Source organism: Carcharodon carcharias, chromosome 17 (genome assembly GCF_017639515.1).
Source record: "Carcharodon carcharias isolate sCarCar2 chromosome 17, sCarCar2.pri, whole genome shotgun sequence".
Lineage (NCBI taxonomy): Eukaryota > Metazoa > Chordata > Chondrichthyes > Lamniformes > Lamnidae > Carcharodon > Carcharodon carcharias.
The window spans coordinates 25,058,805-25,083,029 of NC_054483.1; the positions used below are offsets into that span (position 1 = coordinate 25,058,805).

Sequence of the window (24,225 nt, forward strand, 5' to 3'; positions counted from 1 at the left end):
TTTGTTTTGGATTTCCAGCATCCGCAGTTTTTTGTTTTTAGCTCCTCAGCACCTGCCTTCAAAGCTTCCACCCAAGACTGGGAGCATTCTCTTGAAGGCATTGTAGCTTCTGATCTGCACCTATCACTCTGCTTAACTCTCTGCTGCATGAGGAATTGTATGTTTTTCCAGAGATTTCTCACTGAAGAGTCGCTCAAGAGTGACCAATGAAGTTTTGATGCTGTTTGCACCATCATGTTCCTAAGCATTTTTCCTATGAAGGTCATTCCTTGGTCTTCATTGTGAGAGGACTTGAGTGCAGGAGCAAGGATGTCTTCCTGCACCTGTACAGGGCCTTGGTAAGACCACACCTGGAGTACTGTCTGCAGTTTTGGTCTCCTTACCTAAGAAAGGATATACTTGCCATAGAGGAAGTGCAGCAAAGGTTCACCAGGCTGATTCCTAGGATGGCGGGATTGTTGTATAAGAAGAGATTGGGCCGACTAAGCCTGTGTTAACTGGAGTTTAGAAGAATGAGAGTAGATCTCATTGAAAGATATAAAATTCTGACAGGGGTGGACAGACTGGATGCAGGGATGAAGTTTCCCCTCGCTTGGGGGGTCTAGAATAAGGGGTCACAATGTCAAGGTACGGGGTAGGCCATTTAGGACTGAGATGAGGAGAAATTTCTTCACTCGGGGGGTAGGGGTGAACCTGTGGAATGCTCTACCACAGAAGCTGTGGAGCCAATTCACTGAATATATTTAAGAAAGAAATAGATAGATTCGTAGACTTTTTTAAAAATTAATTCATGGGATGTGGGCATCGCTGGCTAGGCCAGCATTTATTGCCCATCCATAATTGCCCTTGTTTGGAGGGCATTTAAGAATCAACCACATTGCTGTGGGTCTGGAGTCACATATAGACCAGACCAGTCAGGACAGCAGATTTCCTTCCCTAAAGGACATTAGTGAACCAGATGGGTTTTTACAACAATCAACAATGGTTTCATGGTCATCATTATTCTCCTCATCATTTTCATTCCAGATTTTTATTGAATTCAAATTCCACCATCTGCCAGAGTGGAATTTGAGCCCAGGTCTCCAGATCACTACCCTGGGTCCCTGGATTACTAGTCCAGTGACAATACCATTACACCATCACCTTCCCACTCTAAAGGTGTCAAGGGGTATGGGAAGAGATTGGGAGTATGGCGTTGAGATGGAGGATGAACCATGATCATTTTGAATGGTGCAGCAGGCTTGAAGGTCCAGCTGACCTACCCCTGCTCCTGTTTTTTACGTTTCTGTTTGTATGCCCTTGCCAAACTGCAGTGTTTGTTGATGTTTTGTATCTGACCTCGCGGTACAGGTGGTACTGGCAGGACCATTCCTTGTCTTGAGAAGGTAGTGGTAAGCCATCTTCTTGAACCACTACAGTCCATCTGGTTGAAGGTACACCCACAGTACTGTTTGTTCCAGGACATAAACCCGGTGATGATCCAGCTCCAAATCAGGATGGTATACGGCTTGGGGGGGTCATGGCTTTCCCATTACCTTAGTACAAATGTCCCAACTACCTGTGGCTCCTCTTCACTTCATTGGCTAAGGATTTTCATTTGCCTTTAAATGCAATCTTTTGGCCTTGCCAAGACATCATACAGAGGCATTTACCCTCACACCTGAAGGATTGATCCCTGCTGGACCGAATTAACTCATTTTTCTGATGAAATTCAGCTTGAAATTGAGGTGTTCCTTATGTTTTCTTGGATTTTTACTGAAGTTTTTTGGGCCAGTCATCACAGAGAGGTTCCAGTGAGAAGCTAAATCTCGGATGATACCAATTGGGAATGTGTTGTTGAGGTGTTCCTGTAACCTCACCTGAGGTGCAAAGATCTCTCCCTTAGTTGGGTCTAAATTCGCAGGTCCATCCTGTTCAGTCACTGGAGAGTGCAGTGAGGAATGGAGAATTGTCACAGTGGAGTACAGTTGGGTATGTAACCTTCTGAGACTGTGGCCAGCATTGTCCAGCCCCTCACGCTGGTGGGATTTTTGGATCCAGCTGGTGTGAATGGAGATTTCATTGGCTGGCCAGCCCTGCCGCAGGAGAGTCCTCCGTGTTGGGACTGGGATATTCCGACCTGTGCCTCAGACACATCCTTAGGCCAGAAAGAGAAGGAACCTCATACAGCATCTATCTGTGCTGCAGCCCATGTGGAAACAGTGTGGTACTCAAATCAGGAAAATATTCCTCGACATGAATAGAATGCGCTCCATCATCCCTGTCACATTTGTAAAATCAACCTGCACGTTTCTGCAGCTATTAAGAAAGAAGAGAGAATTTGCATTGCTCTAGCGCCTTTCACAACCTCAAGACATCTCGAAGCACTGGGCAACTAATGAAGTATTTTTTGAAACGCAGTCATTGCTGTAATGTTAGCTGCCTCCAAGTGAGTGTACATGATATGGGGTAACTATTAATCTCTAACTACAGGTATACATGACACTGTTAGAAATGCAGGTCCCTTTAAGAGGAAAGCAGGACAAGCTTCAGAGCGGATTGAGAGCAGGTGATGCGCACTGAAGCCTGTATTTAAGAGTTGGGTATTTTCCCTCAGTTGTTGGGTTTGCTTCTGAACAGGGAGAGGATCCAGAAGGGAAAAGTGGAAACTGGTGTTTTGTACTGAATTGCAGTGAAACAATAAAACAGTTGTGATTCACACAATGTCTTCTGCCTGATTCAGTCAATGGATATCCACCTGGTAAACATGCGGCCGGAAAGTTGTGTTCTAATGCTGGGGAAAGGTTCACCACTCCCCATGTCGCATTGCTGGTCCTCCTTGCCTGCTTGTGACAGTCCTAAGGAAGGCTCTGTTGAGATGGTGTTGGTTACTGTTATGAACAATGCAGTGGGTAAAGTGGAGTTATTTAAAAATCACAGAGGGAAACTTTCAACAACTGTCATAACCTATATTTTTAAGTGTTATGTTTGAGATGTGACTCTAAATTCAGGAATCAGACCATCAGTTCTTGCAGTTTTACATTAAACTAAATGAAACATTTTATCAATTTATACAGGTTAAAATATATTTACACATGGCTACAAATTACTATGATCATAACTTTTAACAAATTCCCAAACTAATCTCCATGAAGGCAACAGCAACCCATTGACTTAACCAGATGCCAGGCAAAGCATTTTTACCTTACGAATTCAAAATGAAGTTCTTTTCACTTTGGTTCCTGTAGAGACAGTTGGAGGCTTGCCTCTGCTTTTTAATCTCACATTGCCTCTGCTCTGCACACCCGAAAACTGATGAAGTTATCCCTACCACCGCCCACTGAATGTAAATTCTCATTGTATCACCAGCCTCTTTGAACTCCACCTTTTACAATAAAACCCCTTTCATAGCACCAATTTTATTAGTAATGTAAACAGATTGCTTGGTATCTGCTAGATAGGTGTCAGTTTTCACCCCACTTATTAAATGGTCTATTCAAAAAATGCAAATGCACTCTATCTCTCTTGCATATCAATACTAGTACACATCAAAGCACCCAGACTAGCTGGTTTTAATCCAGTTAAGACACATCCACAGACTAAACCTCTATTTTAAAAGAAAAATATTTTCCAATAATGTAATATACATTAATAGCTTCATGACAGTTACAGAACCTGTCTGTTAAGGAAGACTTGGTAGTATTCTATATGTTAAAATCAAGTCTTTATTAACTACTTGTAACTATATACAGTAAAAGATACAGACAGGGAGCTACCTCCATCCTAGATCTCTAGCCAACACCACACTGACCCTAGGCCTGGGTCATGTGCCTTCCTCCATCGCTGTGTGGGCGGTACTGTCCTACGTTAACCCTGAATGTGCCAGACCCTCCTACTACAGGCTCTTGCCTATTACATGAACCTGCATTTTCACTTCCAGTTTCTCACTGATCAGTTGTGTTTTGTTCACACTGTCTACTTATAGCTGGGGGCCTCAAGGCTCTGGGCATCACGCTAACTGGCGAGAAACCTTGCTCTCACACGGTGCTGATGGGAAAACCACGAGCGCTGCTGCCAAAGGACAATCGTGCTGGGCAGGGCCCTATCCAAAACATTTCCACCTGCAAAGGTTTTATGCAAACCTTCTTCATGCAAAGATGGAACAAAGAGTTTATCAGTCTGACATGTTCATTGTGTAACAGTCTGGGGGAGTTTACAGGATCATCTCTGGAGCCAGTCAGAATAACCAGTGTTACATTAGCAGCATTCTCCACTTATTGCTATATTGTGGGCCAGGCAGCACTATTAACTCAAAGCATTTTAATCCAATATAGAAAATAATTATGTCTCCCACTTTTCCATAGCTTTACAAACCATTGAGGACACACGTGGCTTTGATTGGCCTGGAGATCTGGTCCAATGGAGATCAAATACTCGTCCAAAAGGAAGCCGACAAAACTCTGACGAGCATATTGAAGTGGCGCAGGACAAAGCTGCTGCCAAGGAAACAACACGACAACATCCAATTTATTACGTAAGTACCGGTGTCACCTTGAGGAACCTAGCTCCCACATGCCTCTGAGGTTTTTTTGTTGTAAAGGGGAACATGAATATTCAGGTGTGCAGTGGCAGTGTTGCTCTTACAGTGAAACGTTCGCCCCACTCAGCCTTTGCCGACCCCTGCATAAACTCATGGTAAATAAAAATAGGTGACTCTTTTTAACAATATGTTAATTATATTGTTCAGCTACACAGGTGAATAACTTTGTTGACTTAAATATTTCGAGCACTTATAAAGAGAGATCACTGGGACAATGGCTTTAGTCTTTATAACAGGCACACATATGTAATGTTGTGTTCTGTAATGAAAGGAATTATCAAGAAAATAATTTGCATCTAATTTCATATTCCACTGTCTGGCTTGGGATCCATTTATCACCTCTTGGCTAGTAGCCTGACAGGATCGATACTGGGAGACTGTTTGGAGAATCTAGAATGATGGAGCATCAGCTCAGGATAAGGGGTCAGTCACAGGGCTGAGAAGAGGAGAAATTTATTCATTCAGAGAGCCATGGATGTTCAGTCATTGAGTATGTCTACGACTGAGATGAATAGATTTTTGGTCATTAAGCGGATCAAGGGAAATGGGGAACAGGTGGAGAAATGGTTTTGAGGCCAAAGATCAGCAATAATTGTATTGAATGCAGAGAAAGGTTCGAGGGGCTCTGGGGTCTACTCCTGCTCCTATTTCTTAAGTTCACTTATTCACGTTGAGAACTGCTGGATTCAGTTTGAAGTCCTGATGTTTGTAGTCATTGCCGATTTTAGGCAGCAGCAGACAGCATCCAGGATAAAATGGCAAATCGTACATAGCCTGGTTGTCTTTGGATATTCTTCCTGTTGTTCCCCTATCTTCAAAATTGCTTTCCACTTCCCACTGATTTAAACAAAAATGCAAAACACCTCAGGATGAGCACAGGTGCCCTGAGAGGATTAAACCAAGGTTTGAATTCTTTCCACACACAGGACAGTATCTCTGTCAGAAAAAGAAAGAAAGGCAGAAAGAACTTGCATTTCTATAGCACCTTTCATGACCACCAGACATCCCAAAGTGCTTCACAGCCAACGAAGTACTGTTTGAAGTGTCGGCACTGTTGTCATACAGGCATTGCATCTAATTTGCACACAGCAAGTTCCCACAAACATCAATGCAAAGATAACTGGAGAATCTGTTTCAGTGATAATTGAGGGATCAAATATTGTCCAGGACACCAGGGATAGTGGGGGATTCAACGAAGGTAATGCCTTGGCATTTAATGGCATGACCTTCACTGAATCCCCCACTATCATGCCCTGGGGGTTACCATTGACCAGAAGCTGAACTGGACTAGCCATATAAATACTGTGGCTGAAGAGCAGGTCAGAGGCTAGGAATCCTGTGATGAGTAACTCACCTCCTAACTGCCCAAAGCCTGTTCACCATCGACAAGGTACAAATCAGAAGTGTGATGGAATACTGCCCACTTGCCTGGATGAGTGCAGCTCCAACAACACTGAAGAAGCTCAACACCATCCAGGACAAAGCAGCCCGCTTTGTTGGCACCTCATCCACCATCTGAAACATTCACTCCCTCCATCACTGACGCACAGCAGCAGCAGTGTGCACCATCTACCAGATGCACTGCAGGAGCTCACCACGGCTCTTTAGACAGCACCATCCAAACCCACAACCACTACCATCTAGAAGGACACGGGCAGCAGATAGCTGGGAATGCCATCACCTGGAAGTTCCCCTCCAAGTCACTCACCATCCTGACTTGGAAATATATCGCTGTTCCTTCACTGTCACTGGGTCAAAATCCTGGAAGTGCTTTCCTAACAGCACTGTGGGTGTACCTATGCCACACGGACTGCAGCAGTTAATGAAGGCTGTTTGCCACCACCTTCTCAAGGGCAATTAGGGATGGGCAATAAATGATGGCCTAACCAGCGATGCCCATGAATGAATAAAAAAACAGCCATGCTGTTCTTTGAAATAATGACCTGGGATCTTGGAATTCTTCCAACTGGGGTGGAGTAAGACAGACCTTAGCTAACATCTCATCTAAAACAACACCTGGGACAATGTAGCATGCCTTCATTACTGCACTGGAGTGTCAGCCTGGACTATGATGCTCAACTCATAGACTATGTCTTGTACACAGAAACTTGTGACTCAGGCGCAAATGTGCTACTGACTGAGGTACGATGACCCTCGGAGCCAATCAGGTCAATAGTGCTGAATTGAGGACAAGGTTAAGACGTATTACTGGAGCAGAGTAGAAAAGGATCACCTTGGGTTTGGTGCTGGATGTATTTGGGCTGAAAATCCTGTACAATGTTCACCACCCCAAACAGAGATGGAAAAGCACTTCATTCTCAGTGTTGTCATCTCTCCTCTTCAGGAAGCCAGACGTATCCAAAGCAAAACATTTTTGAAAAGGTGAATAACTTGTTATCTCTGAGAAAGATACTTATTGTCACAGAGGGAACAAAGAATCAGCATATTTTGTGTTACTTTTTTCTAGTTATCTGGATTTCATTGGAGACACAATTGGCTTGGCCCAAGTGAGTGCGATGTGCACAGGAGGCTCTGGAGCTATCAATCAAGTATGTTGCACACTTCACTCAATTTCTGGTGCAACTGAGTAGACCGGGAGAAACTGTTCCCACTCATGAAAGGATCGAGAACCAGAGGGCACAGGTTATCATTAGTTAAAGGAGCAAAAGTGATAGGAGGGGAAACTTTTTCACACAGCGGGTGGTTGGGGTATGGAATGCATGGCTTGAGAATTTGGTGGAAGCAGGTTCAATCGAAGCATTCAAAAGGGAATTAGGCTGTTAACTGAAAAGGAAGAATGCGCAGGTTTACGGGGAGAAGGTGGGAGAATGGAATTCGGTGAGTTGCTCATTTGGAGGGCCGGTGCAGACACGATGGGCCAAGTGGCTTCCTGCTGCACCATAATGATTCTGTGAACAGGCTCGAGGGGCTGAATGTCCTGATCCAAATCTTATGTCTGGCCCCTGCATTGTTCAAAATGAATGAAAAGTCTTAATGAATTGATTAATTGCAGGCGGTTGTCCACCTCCTATCATGATATTAATGGCTGGTGTCCAGACCTTAAACGTTAGGCTGGGTCAGAAACCAGTACATATATATATTCAGTCATCGACAGGGTGGATATGACGCATTTGGAGAGTGATCTACGAGCAATTTGGTCAACCCAGTGAGATGTTTGTAATCTCATTCTGCATCTCTGCTTCCTTATGTGTTAAGCATTGCAAATGTGCAGGGTATTTCTTAAATGGTAAGAGATTAGAAAGTGTAGATATACAAAGGGACCTGGGAGTCCTCATCAATAAGCCTATTGCTGAAAGCTAACATGCAGGTGCAGCAGGCAATTAGGAAGGCTACTGGAACGTTAGTCTTTATCACAAGAGGATTTGAGTACAGGAGTAGCAAAGTCTTGCTTCAATTGCTTCAAGAAGCTTGGTTAGATCACACCTAGAGTACTGTGTGCAGTGTTGGTCCCCTTACCTCAGAAAGGATATTGTTGCCATAGCGGGAGTGGAATGAAGGTTCACTGGACTTGTTCTGGGGATGACGGGACTGTCTTATGAAGAGAGATTGGAGAAAATGGGCCTGTATTCTCTGGAATTTTGAAGAATGAGCGGTACTCCCAGTGAAACCTACAAAATACTTAAATAGACAGGGTAGATGCAGGTAAGATGTTTCCCCTGGTTGGGGAGTCTAGAGCCAGGGGACACAATTTCGAAATAAGGGGGATGCCATTTAGGATGGTGATGAGGAGAAATTCCTCTCCTCAGAGGGTTGTAAATCTTTGGAATTCTCCACCCAAAGAGATCCATGGAAGCTCAGTCATTGAGTGTGTTTAAAGCAGAGATTGACAGTTTTCTAAATGCTAATGATGTAAAGAGATATGGCGATAGTGTGGGGAAAAAGGCATTGAAGTGGACGATCAGCCCTGATCATATTGAATGGCAGAGCAGGCTCGATGGGCTGAATGACCTACTCCTGCTTCTATTTCCTATGTTGATCAAGATCGTGGGGAGGGGAGTGATGGACACCTGCCAGTGAAGAAAATGGAGACATGCTGCCACTGTGCCAGTTCAGGAGTAGCTTGGCAGGAGCACACTGAATTCTTCAGTGTGAGTTCTGGGTGGTAGAAAGAGGATGAAGAAGACAGTGAGAACAAGTGATCTTTTTTAAAAAGAAGTTCAAAGACAGTACCCCTGATTCATGGACTGCACAATTTTTTTTTAAATGAACCTTGTTTAATAGTTCATTTAAATTGACTGACAGTTTATAACCCACCACTCACTGATAGTAATACTGTCTGACTTGGAAATACGCCAACTCTCCTTGCTGGAACTTGTCACTCACTCAGTGATGTGGAATTTATATCAATTGAACAATCAAATTATTGCAGTGTTCAACAAGAAAGTTACCTTAACATTTGTTGATGCCTCTCAGTCACACCCCAGATAACAAAAAGTTGGTCACAGTGCCTATAGGACCTGTTCACAGAGGACCTCCGCCCCACTGCTGCCCCTGCTCTACCCCTGCCCCCTTCCACCCCCGAACCCTCACCATGCGTTGGGAATTCTAGCACAGTCTGCTGCTTTTGCTCCACACAACAAAAACCTGCATTTGTACAGTACCATTAACATAGTCCACATTCCCATGGTGCTTCGCAAGAGTGTTTCAGATGCAATTTCTCACTGTCACGTGAGAAGCTATTGTGGCAGTAGACCAAAAGCATGGTCAAAGAGGTAGGTTTTAAAGAGGAAGGAGAGGCAGAAAGGAGGGAATTTCGGAGTCTAGGACCCAAACAGCTGAAGACAAGGCCACCAAAGGTGGGGAGTGATGGAAGTGATGTGAGAGGTCAGCATTGGAGTAATGCAGAGGCCTCAGTGGGATATAGGGCCAGAGGATGTTTCAGAGAGAGAGTGAGGCCATGGAGTGTTTTGAAAAAAAGAGATGAGAAATTTAAAATTGAGGCACTGCTGGGCTGTGAGGCAGCCTAGGTCAGTAAGATCAGGTTTGCTTGGTAAATAGGACCTGCATGTCAAGGTACAAGGCAACTGAGTTTGAATGAGCTGACGTTTACCGAAGCTGGAAGGTGGTCGGGCAGCCAGTAGAGGATTGGAATTGTCAAAACAAAAACAGAATTACCTGGAAAAACTCAGCAGGTCTGGCAGCATCGGCAGAAAAGAAAAGAGTTGACGTTTTGAGTCCTCATGACCCTTCCACAGAACTGTGGAAGGGTCATGAGGACTCGAAACACCAACTCTTTTCTTTTCTGCCGATGCTGCCAAACCTGCTGAGTTTTTCCAGGTAATTCTGTTTTTGATTTCCAGCATCCGCAGTTTTTTTGTTTTTATCTTGGAATTGTCAAGTCTGGATTAGGGTGTATGAGGGATTCAGCAGGTGATGAGCTAGGGCAGGGGCAGAAATGTGCCATATAACCTTTGGTGGCACTACATTTGATGAAAAATAGAAGCGCGAGGCAGAATGGCGGGTTTTCTCATGACCCAGGCTGTTCAGTCACTGTTGAATGGCAGCCAGGGTGAGACATTGCTGTCACCTGGCATTCAACTCACTTCTGATCTGTTGCACATGGAGCTGTCTACCTGTCTTAAACGATGAACTTCTTCCTAGGATCACGCAAAAAATGTTCATGGAGTTGCATCAACAATGGCACACGAGATGGGTCACAATCTTGGCATGAATCATGATGATAACACGTGCTCATGTAATTCCAATACCTGCATCATGTCTCCGGTCTTGAGGTATAATTTATTTCCTTGCCTTGAGATAAAAGATTGTTATGTGACAACATGATAAAGGCCCTGGGGGAAATACCTTTGTGCTTACACCTCTCCTACATTTAATGACTGGAGTTATTCTCTTCCACATCCACACTGCCCCGTCAATAGGAGCCTCAGTTCTTCACACACTGGTAAACAAAAGGCCGATGGAGACAATGGTTGACTTAAATGAATGTAGTCTTAATACATAACAGAGGAGCGGAAACAGCTCAGTGAGTTTTTGTTCCAACTCTGTCACAGCCAATTTTGTTTTCTTTGAAACACAACCATCGGATTTGGACAGGAAATAATTTGATCCATTGCAGAACCTGATAAATCATAGAAAAATGTTATCACATGCTGTTTTAAGGAATGTCTCACCCATTCAGTGCAGCCTTATGTCTCCTGTGTATTTGGTGGGTCCTCTGTTGTTAAACTTGAGCGTGTAATTTATTTCCCTTGGGTATCATGTAGCCACCGAGTCCTGACCGCCCAGCCCACAAAGTGCAGCCAGCTCGGCTGGATTTCTTCTTCATTGCTTTACTTTGCTGACATCCTGTTCACCCTGGAGTTCTTGGATGGCTTAAAGCACTGCTGTCTCATTGATGCAAACCAAAGGAGAGCAATGGTATAATCCAGAAAGTGCTGGAAAAAAAACTCAGCAGACCTGGCAGCATCTGTGGAGAGAGAAACAGAGTTAGAATTTCAAGTCCAATGTGACTCTCCTTCGCAAACCCATTCCAAAGCTCAGTTCCAAAGAGTCATATTGGACTGGAAACATGAACTCTGTTTCCCTCTCCACAGATGCTGCCAGATATGCTGAGGTTTTCCAGTCCTTGCTGGTTTTATTTCCAGTTTGCAGCACCTGCAGTATTTTGCTTTTTATTGCAGTGGTGTACCCCAAAGTGAAGGCGGCTAAGGTATGGTTGGCAGTGGCAGATAGGCTGGTCGAGAGATGGAGGAGGAAGCAGGAGGTCTTTCTAATGAACAGGATAATGGTGAAGTAAAAGTTGTGAATTTAAGGGTACAAACTTTATCTCAACTGCAGGACTCAACCAATTGGTGTTTATCCAGAGTGCCTTCTGTGTTAATGGTCTGACAGACCAAGAAAATGTGTTCACTGTCTAAGTTATATGACAGCAATGACAACACTCAACAAATAGTTGATTGGCTGTAAAGTAACTATGGGACATGCTGAGTAAGCTACTTTATAATACAAGTTCTTCCTGTTCTTATTACAGCTCTAAGTTACCAACCGAGTTCAGTTCCTGCAGTCACCAGCATTTTCAAAGCTTTGTGCTCAGCCACACAGCTTCATGTCTACGTGACATTCCCAAACAAGATGAGATTGTGTCAAACCCAATCTGTGGTAATCGGTTCTTAGAAAAAGGAGAAGAGTGTGATTGTGGTAGCCCAATGGCAAGTATTGGCTCATCGCTTCAGTTTCCTGACTGAGGAATAAACCTGCAATTTCTCCCTCGCACACCCACCCTCCCTCGCTGCCCTTCCACTGACTTTTTATTGGAAACAGACCTTCTCTCCTGTCTTGTAGTCAATGTGTATGTTGGCTGGTAGTGATGGTATTTGACCCTAATGCAGTTTTGATATCCACAGGAGTGCCAAAATCAATGCTGTGACGCTCGGACCTGCCGCCGACGAGAAGCAGCACAGTGTGCAGATGGTGCATGCTGCCAGGACTGCAAGGTACTTCCATTCTCTTCGCTTTGCTTTCCTTCTGCTGACCGCCTCCTCTTGAGCTTCCTTCATCCTTCCAAGAATCTAGAATCACGTCATTCACAAAATGGCTCCTTCACAGTTGGGGGGGGTGGGGGGCGGCAGCAAATGCAAAATGAGGTTGAAAGCTCAATGGGCCAATGACCACCTTCTTGGGGAGCTCAAACTAATTTGTCACCAGGTCCATTGTCGCGTTCTACCTCTGAGACCCTTCAGCCCACACTCTGGCTGGAAAGGGTGGTCAAGAGCTGTGTGATTGGCAACTGAATTCAGGGAGTAGCGTCAAGAGTTATGGGTTGAAAATGGTATCTGTGGGAGAAAAGAGCACTGTGCTGATCCATTGTGCATCTTCCCAGATCTCCGGTAAAATTCCTCTTGGGAAAACAATAGGGCAAAGCAGTAAACTATTAGATCCATAAGTTGACCCTTTTTGTTTGATGGTCTCCCATTCAGACTGTAATCTGTTAGCACCATTATGTCCTGGTCCTGTTCATTAGAAAGACTTCTTTTCTCTTGATCAGATGAGAGTCAGCCTCCCTCTCCAGACTGTTGTGATAACAGAACAAAGGAAAGCTTGTTATAAGCTGAATATCAAGGAAGAAAATCTACCTCCCTCCTTAGAAAAACAAGAATATTCCTTTTTCCATCCCTTTCTCCCCACCTCTCTTACTCTGCATCTCCCTTTCTCCCCCATCTCTTTCCCCCCGCCTCCTTCCCTCTCTTCCACCACCACCACCCCCGCCCCCCCCACCCCCGACCTACCTCGCTGCCATCATTTGAATTTGTGCTGATCTCCCTTTTTGGTTTAGGTATGTTCCTAATTCTCACACTGTCTCTCATTCCCAATGTCTCTCATTCACTCTTTATAACATCTTTCTTCCTGACTGCGTGTGATGTTCCTCCTACTGTCACCTCTTTCCTAATCTGAAATTCTCTCTTTCTCTCAACCTATCAACTTTCATTCCTACCCCGATATGTTTCATGAGTGCCCTCACTCTCTCTCTCTTCATCTCTCTCTCTTTCTCTCACTCCCTGTCTGGTCTTGATACCTACAATCTTGTCTTCTAAATTTGTTTGCTATCAGATCCCAGTTCAAATGTTCTGACTTAAACCACTCATCATAAACTAACAGTCTTCTTATAACTCTTTTATAGAAAGAGCTAAGAAATCTGCTTTCTTTCCTCATTCTTAGTTTAAAGCAGCAGGTTCATTGTGCAGGAGGGTGAAGGATGATTGTGACCTCGCAGAGACCTGTGATGGCAAGTCTGGTGATTGCCCAAAAGACATGTTCCTTATGAATGGAACTCCCTGTCAGGGAAATACAGGCATCTGTTACAATGGAAAGTGCCCAAGTCATCAGGAGCAGTGTGTCTCTCTATGGGGAACAGGTAGGTTCAAACCTTGAAAAATTGTCATTCTAACAAAATGTCCGAATACAGCTTGAATGTGGGCTGGTGCTCGCAAGAATACACAATTAGGAGCAGGGGTAGACCATTCAGCCCATAGAGCCTGCTCCACTGTTTGATAAGACCCTGGCTGATTTGATTGTGGCCTCAGATCCACTTTCCTGCCTGCCCCCCAAGAGAACTCATACAATTCAGAGGGACAATCAGCTGGGGTTATCCTTGAGCTGTTTCGAGGGATATTGGCAAGTCTGATGTTAATAGGATCCAACCCGATTAGTGAAGCTGAAAACAAGACACAGAGCTTTTCTTTATTGAGAGAGTTTAGTGTCTTGTTCCGTCTCGCAGCTCTCTTCCCACATAACCCAGTGCCCCAGCCATCCCCTATTTATATCAGCTCAAAGCTATTTAATACCCACCACCTGTTTCTCTTAACTTTAACTAAGTAATTGACATGACATTAACATTTGCTACTAGTTCCACATGATGTGCGCCTTAGATTGTGTGGCACAGAAGGAAGCCATTCAGCCCATCAGATCCTTGCATAATCATAAATGAGTCCCACTCTTCACCACAACTCTGCAAGTCTTTCTTTTTTAAGTATTTATCCAGCTCGCTTTTGAAGATTGTTACTGAAACTGCTTCCATCGTCCTTTCAGGCAGCTCTGGAAGCAGATTGCATCAATTCGATGTGCAAAAAAATTCTGCTCCTCTCCTGGCTCTGGTAAAATGAATTGCAACATTACCATGGAAACTAAGTATTGCAACAAGGACAGAAGTATTGTTAACCAAAGATGGATTAATTGTTTCAAAAGAGTTATGAAATGGGGAGCATCAATTATCAAAATTAAAATGCAAAGGGGGCAGAAAGTAACTCGTGAATAAAGAAGGAAGGGATGACTGACTGAAGTTACTGAATGATTTAGCTGTTGTTCGACATATATTTTATGAATATATTTGTGACAGCAATAAGGCTACTTTTTTACATCCCAATTGAATAATTTGGGTTACATCTTGCACCTAAGAGCCTGAAGTGTTTCATTCCATGTGCTTGAGGAAGGATAAGAGGGAGAATGCGAAGTTTTGTGGAGACACCAGTGCAGCAAAAAATACACCTAGTAAATGGTTGATTGCTATTTCACAGGTTTAGATCCATGTGATATGTCAGATGCTGGATCCGAAAGACTCGCATTTATATAGTGCCAAGGGACATCCTGGAATTGCTTTACAGCCACTGAAGGACTTTTTGACATGAAGCCACTTAAGGTCACTTAAAAAAAATGCAACAGCCAATTTGCACAGAACAAACTCCCACACGCTGCAAGACAATATTGACCAGATAATCGATATTGGTTGATGGGTCATCAGCTGTTATCATCTGGAAAACTTCCTTTTGAAATTGGGATTCTTTTGAAAGTTATTATTGAAACTGCTTCCACCACCTTTTCGGGCATTGCATTCCAGATCATAACGATTGGCTGCACGAAAAATATTCTTCTCATTCCTCCCCCGACCACCCCTCCCCCCCAAACCCCACCCCCCCCACCCCGCCCAACTGGCATTTTGCCAATTATTATGAAAATTCATCCTTTCATTACTGACCCTTGTTCCTCTGGAAACTACTTCTCCCTATCTACTTTGTCAAGTCCCCTGATAATGTTAAGTACTCTATTAAATCCAACCTCTGCAGGACTGCACTGCAAGGCTGAAACAAGTATAATTCACTGCCATGTACAAGAATCATCAGACATGACATCATGAAGCCTGGCATAGTAATGCATCACAAACCACCTGCATGATTAAATAATTTAGCATCTTCTGAATCAGTGCTGACCTGGAGAATGGGAAATTGGTTCCTGTTGAGGGGATTGTTGCATGAGGAATGATTGAGTAGATGTGGACAATATTCCCTGGAGTTTCGGATCTTATGCAGAAATAACATTCTGAAAAAGCTTGACAAGGTAGATCCTGAGAGGATGTTACTATCAGCTGCAGAGCCTACCACTAAGAGTCACAGTCTCAGGAAAAGGATTCAGACCACGAGGACTTTCTTCACAAAAAGGGTTGTGGACCTTTGGAATTCTCTACCCCAGGGAGCTGGGGATGCTCATTCGTTGAGTATTTTCAACAGAGAGGTTGATAGATTTTTGGATGCTAAGGGAATTCAGGGAAATGGGGAGAATGTGGTTAAGTTGTAGATGGTGGTGTAATGGTAATGCCACTGGACTCATAATCCAGAGGTGCAGGCTAGTGCCCAGGGGACACAGGCTCAAATCCCACCAAGACAATAAAATCTAGAATTGAAAGCTAGTCCCAGGAATGGTGACTATGAAACTATCAATTACTGTAAAAGCCCATTTGGTTCACTAGTGTCCTTTAGGGAAGGAAATCTGCCATCCTTACCTGGCTTGGCCTACATGTGACCCCAGACCCAAAACAACGTGGTTGATTCTTAACTGCCCTCTGAAATGGCCTAGCAAGCCACTCAGATCAAAGGCAAATGGGGATGGACAACAAACGCTGGCCTTGACAGTGAATAAAAAAAGGTGGAATTGGGATAGAAAATCAATCATGGTCATGCTGAAGGGTGGAATAGGCTTGAAGGGCCAAATGGCCTGCTCCGGCTCAAATCTCGTGTGATTGAAATCCAGTTGCACTTTCAGTTTCACATGGTTCAGTAAAATTGTTTGCGGCAAGTGCAGATAATTCTAATTTAACTCATTGGGTTTTTTTTTAACCAATAGGTGCTCAGCCAGGGCCTGAATATTGTTTCCGCAGAAATACAGTTGGTGACCAGTACAGTCACTGTCAGAAAACAACAAATGGTTATGAAGCCTGCAAAAGGCAGTAAGTACTGAGCAGCAATTGAATCATCAGGTATTCCTTGTCCAATTTGACTTCACTCTAACTTACTTATGCAGTGCAACTTAAAAACCTGGTCTTCACTCCCTCAGTATCCATGATTTGAGTTTGAATCCGGAGTCAAGTTCTGTAAAGCAAGCTCGCAAATCATGCATTTTGAAACTGGGTAGAAACATTATCAAAACTTACTTATCAGAGTGAGAGAAAAGTACCATAGTTCAGGAATCAATTCTTACTGGCAAAAGAACAGTTCCATCTTTGATGTCGGTTCACGGATGAATAGTGGTCAGGTCCTTGGAGTAACCTCCTCGCTGATGTCAGGAGAGTGGCATGGGACGGTTTTTTTTTTGCACCCTCCTGACCTCACAGTTGAGACTTCAGTTTAAGGTTTCATCTAAAAAGGCAGTGAAGCACTTGCTTAGCACAGCACTGCGTTGAAGTCTAGGTTTGGGGCAGGATTTTCCCCTCCGACGGGCAGGTGGGCCCAGGAGTGGCTGTGAGACAGAATGCCGCTCACGATCGGGCTCTGACCATGAACTGCGAAAACCCTCAGTGCTGCTGGGGTGGGGTGGGGGGGAGTGCGTGAGGAGGGCGAGGGTGCTGAAGTTTGCGCGTGCTCGGGAGGAGTGTGCACGGAAAGCTTCCTGAAGGCACAGAGCTACCTCAGGGAGCTGGTGAATTTTAGATGCAAAAATAAACATTTTGCAAATTATATAAACATGTCCCCACACACGTGACCTAGTCACATGAAGAGGGACATGTAAAAACTGATGTTAAAAGTTTTTTTATTGTGTTTTTTTTTCAGTAACGGTTGGAAACCTCACCACACCCGTGGATGAGGTTTTGTGAAAAATGCAAAGGCCACCTGGCCGATTTGCCCGCCCGCCAGCCAAATGGTTGAGTGGGCAGTGATAAGTACAACTTAATTAATTGCTTAAGGGTCTTAACAGGCCTCTTAATTGTCGGCGGGCACGCTGCCAACTCTCACCCGTGCACCGACCGAAAGATCGCGAGAGAGCAGGATGACGCCGGGATGCTCGCCCGACGTCATCGCGCATGACTTCACTCTCGTTCAGGTCAGGCACGCTTCTGCCCGCGGGATGAAATCCTGCCCGATATTACCTTGTTCACTGATACCTGTTATTGCACGTGGTGTTCAGTGCATCCAAAGAGCTCCAAAGACGCAATTGTGCATCAGGAATGGAGGAACAGGAAGAGGCCATTCAGCCCCTCAAGCTTGTTCTGCCATTCAATTAGGATCATGGCTGATTTGCATCTTAGCTCCATCTACCTTCCCAGTTTTCTTCTTCCTCTATTCCCTTCCCAAACAAAAATCTGTTAATTTCAGTTTTGAAATTTTTAGTTGACCCACAGCCTCAACAGCTTTTTCGGAGGTGCTGGGTGGGCTGGGAGGTGTTGGAGTTTCAGATTTGCACTCCCCTTTCTTACAGAGTCAACATTGTTAGAGAATTAGTCATTTTATAGGACAGAACTTGAGTATTGCTGAAAACAAGAGACATGCTGTCAAAGCAAGAGTGCCACAAGTGAAGGGAACAACAATTTATAATGCATGAGAAGAGAGTGCTGATTAGTTGGCAAGTGGAATCTGATTGGCAGAAGCATTGCCATGGAGATTGCACCAAGGAATAGTTAACTGTCAAGCGCTTGTTTAAGTTCAAACCAGGCATTGCCATGGGGAATGAACTAGGGAATGGCTGGCCCCAGGTTTTTGTTTAGTTGAAAAAGGCACATTGTTCAGACATGCTCCATCTGTGATTACACAATTGGACATCACTTGCTAAACTATCCAGTGTAAGAATTACACTGACAACCAATTTAAGATTATCAGTAAGGCTCGCAGAGTGGCTCACTTACACGTGCTAGAAGCGACATATATTCACTCACAGTGCCCTGTCCTTTGCAGACAGAAGGAATGTGTCCATGCATTGCTCCTTTTTTAACTAAATAAAAGCTTGGGAGACAGCCATTTCCTGATTCGTTCCCCATGGCATTGCCTTGACCAATCAGAGTCTACTTGCCAACCAATCAGCACTCTTTTCTCATGCAGTGTAAATAGTTGCTCCCTTTAAATTTCGTATGCTAGGTATCCGTCCTGATGAGTGCAAGATGAAAAGCTTTGACAACTTGTCTCTTTTTTTCAGCAATTGTTAGATGACTGAGAATAACTAGCTGGGCTGTGGAATGATTGTGTCTCACCTGCAACATTCTCCTGTCTTGGCCTACAGGGATATCATGTGTGGACAATTAAACTGCGTTGGTGGGAATAGACGGCCACCTTACAACAGTGGTAAGCTTACCTTCGGGAACACAAATTGTCAAGTTGTATTATACCAGGATGGGATCAGCAGAGGGTTGGTACAAAGTGGAACCAAGTGCGGAGACAACAAGGTAATAGAATGAATGTGAAATGAGAATGGCATGTGCTTAGTGTATACATGAACTAACTACTTTAACTGAGAGAGAGTGAAATTCACTTGAAACATTCTGAATCCGGACCTTGTCGGCTTCAACAATACGTCTCCAATTGATAGGATCAGTGCATTGCCACCATTTCCCATGTGTGTCTTTACCTCAGGTTGGCACCCCTTTCGGTTTCTTCATCTTATTCATCCAATTATAGAACATGGTGAGGCTGTTCAGCCCATCATGTTGTGCTGGCTCGTGCTGAGTCCCACACCCTGCAGGTTCCTTCACACCTGTCCAACTTCCTACCAAAATGCTCCACGGAATGATCATGGAATGAAGATCAACCAGTTTTCGGTTGAGATTTCCCGATCGTCACAACACACTGAGTCAAAATAAATTTCTCCTCAAGTTCCCCTCTAGATCCTATCCCAATAATTTGAAACCTCTGAGCTCTGGTAACTGACACACTCAGCAGTTAACAGAGAAAACAATTATTTTCCATCAAAACCTCTCATGATCTTGTAAAGTTCTATTCGATCACCTCTTATCCTTTTCTGCTCCAAGGAGAACAGTCCGATCTTGCCAGCCACTCCAGCCTTTATCATTTTGAATCAATGAAACAATGGAAGAGGTGTGGCTCCAAGTGTTCATATGGCCAGAGTCTGAGTACTGTTGCTGAGGGAAGTTCATAGGTTGGCAGGTGCTGGTAAATTACAGGCTCCATAGTAGAACAATATGAAACGACTGCATTCATCACTTGTTATTAAAAATAATGGTGCCTGATTAAATGAGATAGAAAATTTATATAGGACATCCTCATCATCTATAACCCTTTCTCTATTTAACAAGCTCCCAGGAATCTTCTGACCATATTAATGCTCCTTCATAACTGCCATCTTCTCAATAATTCTGCCCTCTCTACAGATATGTGTCAACTCAAAATGTACTGCCATTCAACTCGATGCCAATTGTTCTAACAATTGCCCTGGACATGCGGTAAGATGGCTGTGTCACTGTATCCTTTTGATTAGCCTTTCCACTCCTTGGTTTCTGCCAAGCTCAGCTTGATTCCTCCTGAAAATGAACTCTCAGACCCAGCATCTTCTTCCAGTAAAGTTGTCTTGATTTTCTCCCCCACCCATGGCTCGATTCTGGGATCATGGTGCCATTCCCAGCTGTAAGGTGACTGCATATTCCCCTCCTCGTCCAGTCTTGGACAATTCTTAGCTCCGATTTTTTTAACTGCCTCTCTCTGTCTTCCTCTCTTGGTCCCCTCTCTATGTCTTTCTCTCTCTCACTGTGTCTCTCCCACTGCCTTCCTGCCTCTCTCCCCCTCTCTCTCTCTGTTTCTCCCTCTCTCTCTCTTCATCTCTCCCTCTGTCTGTTTCTCCCTTTCTGCCTCCACCTCTCTCTCTGCCTCTGCTTCCCTGTTTGTCCAACTCTTGCTTCCTGCCTCTGTACTTCTCTGTGTGTATCTCTCTGTCTGTCTGTCTCTGTGTCTCCCTCTCTCTCTCCCTTTCTCTCTCTGTCTTCCTTGCTCTCAGCCTCTGTAGCTGCCAATTAACTTCTCCTTTCAAATAATACCATTGCCAAGTTAACCTATGTCTCCTCACCTTGAGACAGGGTACCTCAATTACTGGGTCCTATGACTCCAGCATATTGCCTCTTTGGCTTGATGTTTGTTTTTGAAGAAGAACTTGGAAAGACATTAAGTGTCTGTCAGTCTGAGAGTGGGAGTCCTTGGCACGCTGAAGCATGCTGGCTGACTGTTTTTCTGCAGGAGTACATCCTTTAGTCCACTGCTCCTTCTGCACACAGTTCCTCTATTTCTGGTTCAGAGAGAAGAGGACAATGCAGGGTAAACCCCATGAAGTGGCAACATGCAGAGGCAACCTGACCCACTTCCCATTCAAGATTGCAATGTGATGTGCCACAGGAATCAGTGCTGGGACTTCAACTGATTACAGTTTGTATAAATGACTTGGATGAAGGGATAGATGGGATGGTTGCCAAATTTGCTGATGACACAAAGATAGGTCGGAAGCTAAGTTGTGAAAATGACATAAGGAGACTACAAACAGATATAATAGATTAAGTGAGTGGGCAAAGATCGGGAAAATGTAAAATTGTCCATGTTGGCAGAAAGAATAAAAGAGAAGCATTTTATCTAAATGGTGAGAGATTGCTGAGCTCTGAGGTGCAGAGGGATTTGGGTGTCCTCATGCATGCATCACAAAAAGCTAGAATGCAGGTGTAAAAAGTAATGAGGAAAGTTAATAGAATATTATCATTTGTTGTGAGGGGAATGGAATACAGAAGTAGGGAGATTATGCTTCAGTTGTTCAAGGCACTAGTGAGACCACATTTGCAGTACTGTGTACAGTATTGGTCACCTTATTTAAGGAAGGATGTAAATGCGTTGGAAGCAGTTTAGAGAAGATTTACCAGACTAATAGCAGGAATAGGTGGGCTGTCTTATGAGGAAAAACTGGACAGGCTAGGCTTGTATCCGCTGGAGTTTAGAAGAGTAAGATGCGATTTGATTGAAACATACAATCCTGAGGGGTCTTGACAGGGTGGATGTGGAGAGGGTATTTCCTCTTGTTGGAGAATCTAGAACTAGGGGCCCCTTTTTAAAAATAAGGGGTTGCCCATTTAAGACAGAGAAAGGGGAGAAATGTTTTCACTCAGAGGGTCATCAGTCCTTGGAACTCTCTTCCTGAAAAGGTGGGGGAAGCAGAGTCTTTGAATATTTTTAAGGCAAAGGTGGATCGATTCTTGCTAAGCAAGTGATAGGTTGTCGGCAGTGGGTGGGATGCAGATTTCAGGTTATAATCGGATCAGCCATGATCTTATCAAATGGCAGAGCAGGCTCGAGGGCCCTGCAGTCGCTGAATTACGGAAGCAGAGTCCAGCAACTCAACGCCCGGATCATTTCCAAAAGTGGCTGCACGGCCAAATGCAGAGTCATGTGCGTGACCCAGCACAAGAGCCCTCAGCTCCTGAAAGTTTACAGGATTAAAACCACAGCTTGAACTCCTGCCCTCTCTCTGTACCTGACAGCAGTATACCTGACTCTCCGCATTCACTGATCTCATCTTTAAAAGATTGCAGTTCTCTGCAACCCATAAACAAGCTCCTCGAGGAGGTTAATGAGTGGCGTTGCCAATCCTCCAGGAATCCAACATTAATCACCAAAACCCTCGGTCCATAAAACAAAAAAATATGTATTGTTTTTATTGAGCCTTTACTTTGATTAGTTCTGAACACATTGGGAATAGGGCAGAAGGCAGTTTGATGAGGTACGACAGATGGAGCCAACAGCTCCCACGGTGAATACTCCATCTGTTTTTTTTCAGATGCAGTTACATTGTTTCAAAGTTTGCCGTTGTAAGATTGGAACTCTTGATCTCGGGTTTATAAACCCAGTACCATAACCACTTGGCTATTCAGGCCAAGCACTAGTATATTTGTAACTCTTTCGAGTACAAACCCGTTTCCATCTGTTTCAGATGAAGTTACATAGTTTTTGCCATTGTGAGATTTGAACTCTTGATAATCTTTTAAATGAAAACCAAATCAACAAAATTGGGATAAATCAGGCACAGCCCCTAATTCAGGTCAGCTGTAAAACCAAGGACAAAGTTTAAAGGAACCTTACAAACTTTAAATCAAAATGTGATTAAAGGGTTCAACAAAACACCCCAGTCCCCGCGGTGCCCACCGAGCACGGAAGGCCTCGAGAGTGTCAGCAGACACCGCGTGCTCCCTCTCCAGGGACATCCGGCAGCGAACGTAGCCGCGGAAGAGGGACAAACAATCGGGTGGGACTCCCCCGTCGATCACCCGCTGCCTGGACCTGTTAATGGCCAACTTGGCCAGGCCCAGGAGCAGGTTCACGAGGAGGTCCTCCTCCTTCCCGACCCCCTTCTGCACCGGGTGCCCATAGATCAGGAGCGTGGGGCTGAAGTGCAAACAAAACATCAATAAAAGGTTTTTCAAGTAACTAAAAAGGGAGTGCAGCCTACAACACCCTATGTATACATGGTCCACGGACTCCACAAGACCGCAAAAAGGGCATGTGTCTTGAGAGTCCGTGAACCTATGCATCCTCTTATTATAGGGGACTGCTGCATGCAACACCCTCCAACCCAGGTCCTACAGTGACATTTCCTAAACGGGAATTAAACCCAGGCCGCGGCAGTGAGAGTGCCAAATCCTAACCACTAGACAAGCTTAAATTTGTAACTCTTTTGAGTACAAACCCATTTCTATCTGTTTCAGATGAAGTTACATTGTTTGCCATTGTGAGATTTGAACTCTTGATCTTGGGGTTACAAACCCAGTACCATAACCACTTGGCTATTTAGGCCAAGCGTGAATATTCCAGGAAGAAGGCAGCTGGCAGCCCTGTTAATGGGACATTAATTGGAGGTGAGCGGGATCCCCGTTCTGCAAACCGCCACCCTCCTCCCCACCGCACCCCCCCCCCCCCCCCCCCCCCCTCCCCACCTCCCCGCTCCCCGGGGCCCTCTCTTTGAGAACTGGAAGGGAGGTGGTACAATCCCAGGGCACGCTTTACAAATTGGTCCCTCACCCGTTGCAGCTGAAGGTCTCGGCCCATGGCCAGGATTTCACAGCCTCTCCCGCCCAACTGGATGGAGATGTAAACGGTTTGCTGCATCCGGCCAGGGGGAGACATGTCACGGATGGGCAGTAAAATCCTGGCCCACGCGTCTAAAAATTAAAAATAAACAACCCCCACCACCCCCCCCTCCTCACCCACAGACAAAACCAGGAGAAAAAGCATTGCAGAATTTTTTATTTTCTATTTAATGTGAACACTTTTGCTTCTTAAGTCATAAACACATCGGAGATGTCAGAAAAACTGTTTGGGTTCAAACCCTCCAGGGCTATGGTGAATCTGAGTTAGCAACCCTGTGTCATGTTGTCCCAGCATTCAGTCAGCACTCGGTCTCTAAGTACACCTTTCTCTTTATTCTCCAGGTCTGCAATCACCTAAGGGAGTGTCAGTTTCAGGCTGGCTTCTCGCCAGAGCTTTCCAGCACATTCCCTTCATACGGTATGAGTTTCACCATGACAATTCATTCCCTCAAAGGGGCAGCGACCAGGCTTGGTTTTCTGATCGGATTTGTGAAAACAGTGGTCTCCCACTCTCCTGGATGCTGGGGTTTGGCTACGCGCAGTGGGGGGAGGGGGTGGTGGGGGGGGTGGGTGGTGGGGTGCGGGCGTCCTCTCTAAACGTCTCATCCCAGACACTGAGCATAGATCAGCTGTCTGGCTGTGGGAGGCATCACGTCCCGGAGCCCTGTCCTGACCGAATGCGGCTGCACGGACTGACTCCTTCCGGAAGCCATTTGAACGCAGATGGATGTGGGAATCTTGGCTTAAGACATCCCTACCGTCATTTCACGGGCGCACCCTGAGA

General features: G+C 44.7%; 1 protein-coding gene and 1 long non-coding RNA gene across 3 annotated transcripts in view; one reads left to right on the top strand and one right to left on the bottom strand.

Moving 5' to 3' along the window:
- The window catches only part of LOC121289950, a 29,062-nt gene extending 12,190 nt beyond the window's left edge, over window positions 1-16,872 (bottom strand). Inside the window, exon 1 of the long non-coding RNA XR_005945678.1 lies at window positions 16,539-16,872. This is a non-coding gene — a long non-coding RNA (uncharacterized LOC121289950). The remainder of the gene's footprint in view (window positions 1-16,538) is intronic.
- Window positions 1-24,225, top strand: part of LOC121289949 (zinc metalloproteinase-disintegrin-like batroxstatin-2) — a 54,248-nt gene that overhangs the window by 16,333 nt on the left and 13,690 nt on the right. The window contains exons 9-18 of one of the 2 annotated variants that reach the window (XM_041209961.1): window positions 4,344-4,513; window positions 7,047-7,128; window positions 10,202-10,332; window positions 11,592-11,769; window positions 11,965-12,054; window positions 13,277-13,472; window positions 16,232-16,334; window positions 18,596-18,758; window positions 19,701-19,772; window positions 23,784-23,859. In XM_041209961.1, the coding sequence (XP_041065895.1) occupies window positions 4,344-4,513; window positions 7,047-7,128; window positions 10,202-10,332; window positions 11,592-11,769; window positions 11,965-12,054; window positions 13,277-13,472; window positions 16,232-16,334; window positions 18,596-18,758; window positions 19,701-19,772; window positions 23,784-23,859 (1,261 nt within the window). The remainder of the gene's footprint in view (window positions 1-4,343; window positions 4,514-7,046; window positions 7,129-10,201; window positions 10,333-11,591; window positions 11,770-11,964; window positions 12,055-13,276; window positions 13,473-16,231; window positions 16,335-18,595; window positions 18,759-19,700; window positions 19,773-23,783; window positions 23,860-24,225) is intronic. The other variant, XM_041209962.1, reaches the window with a different exon arrangement.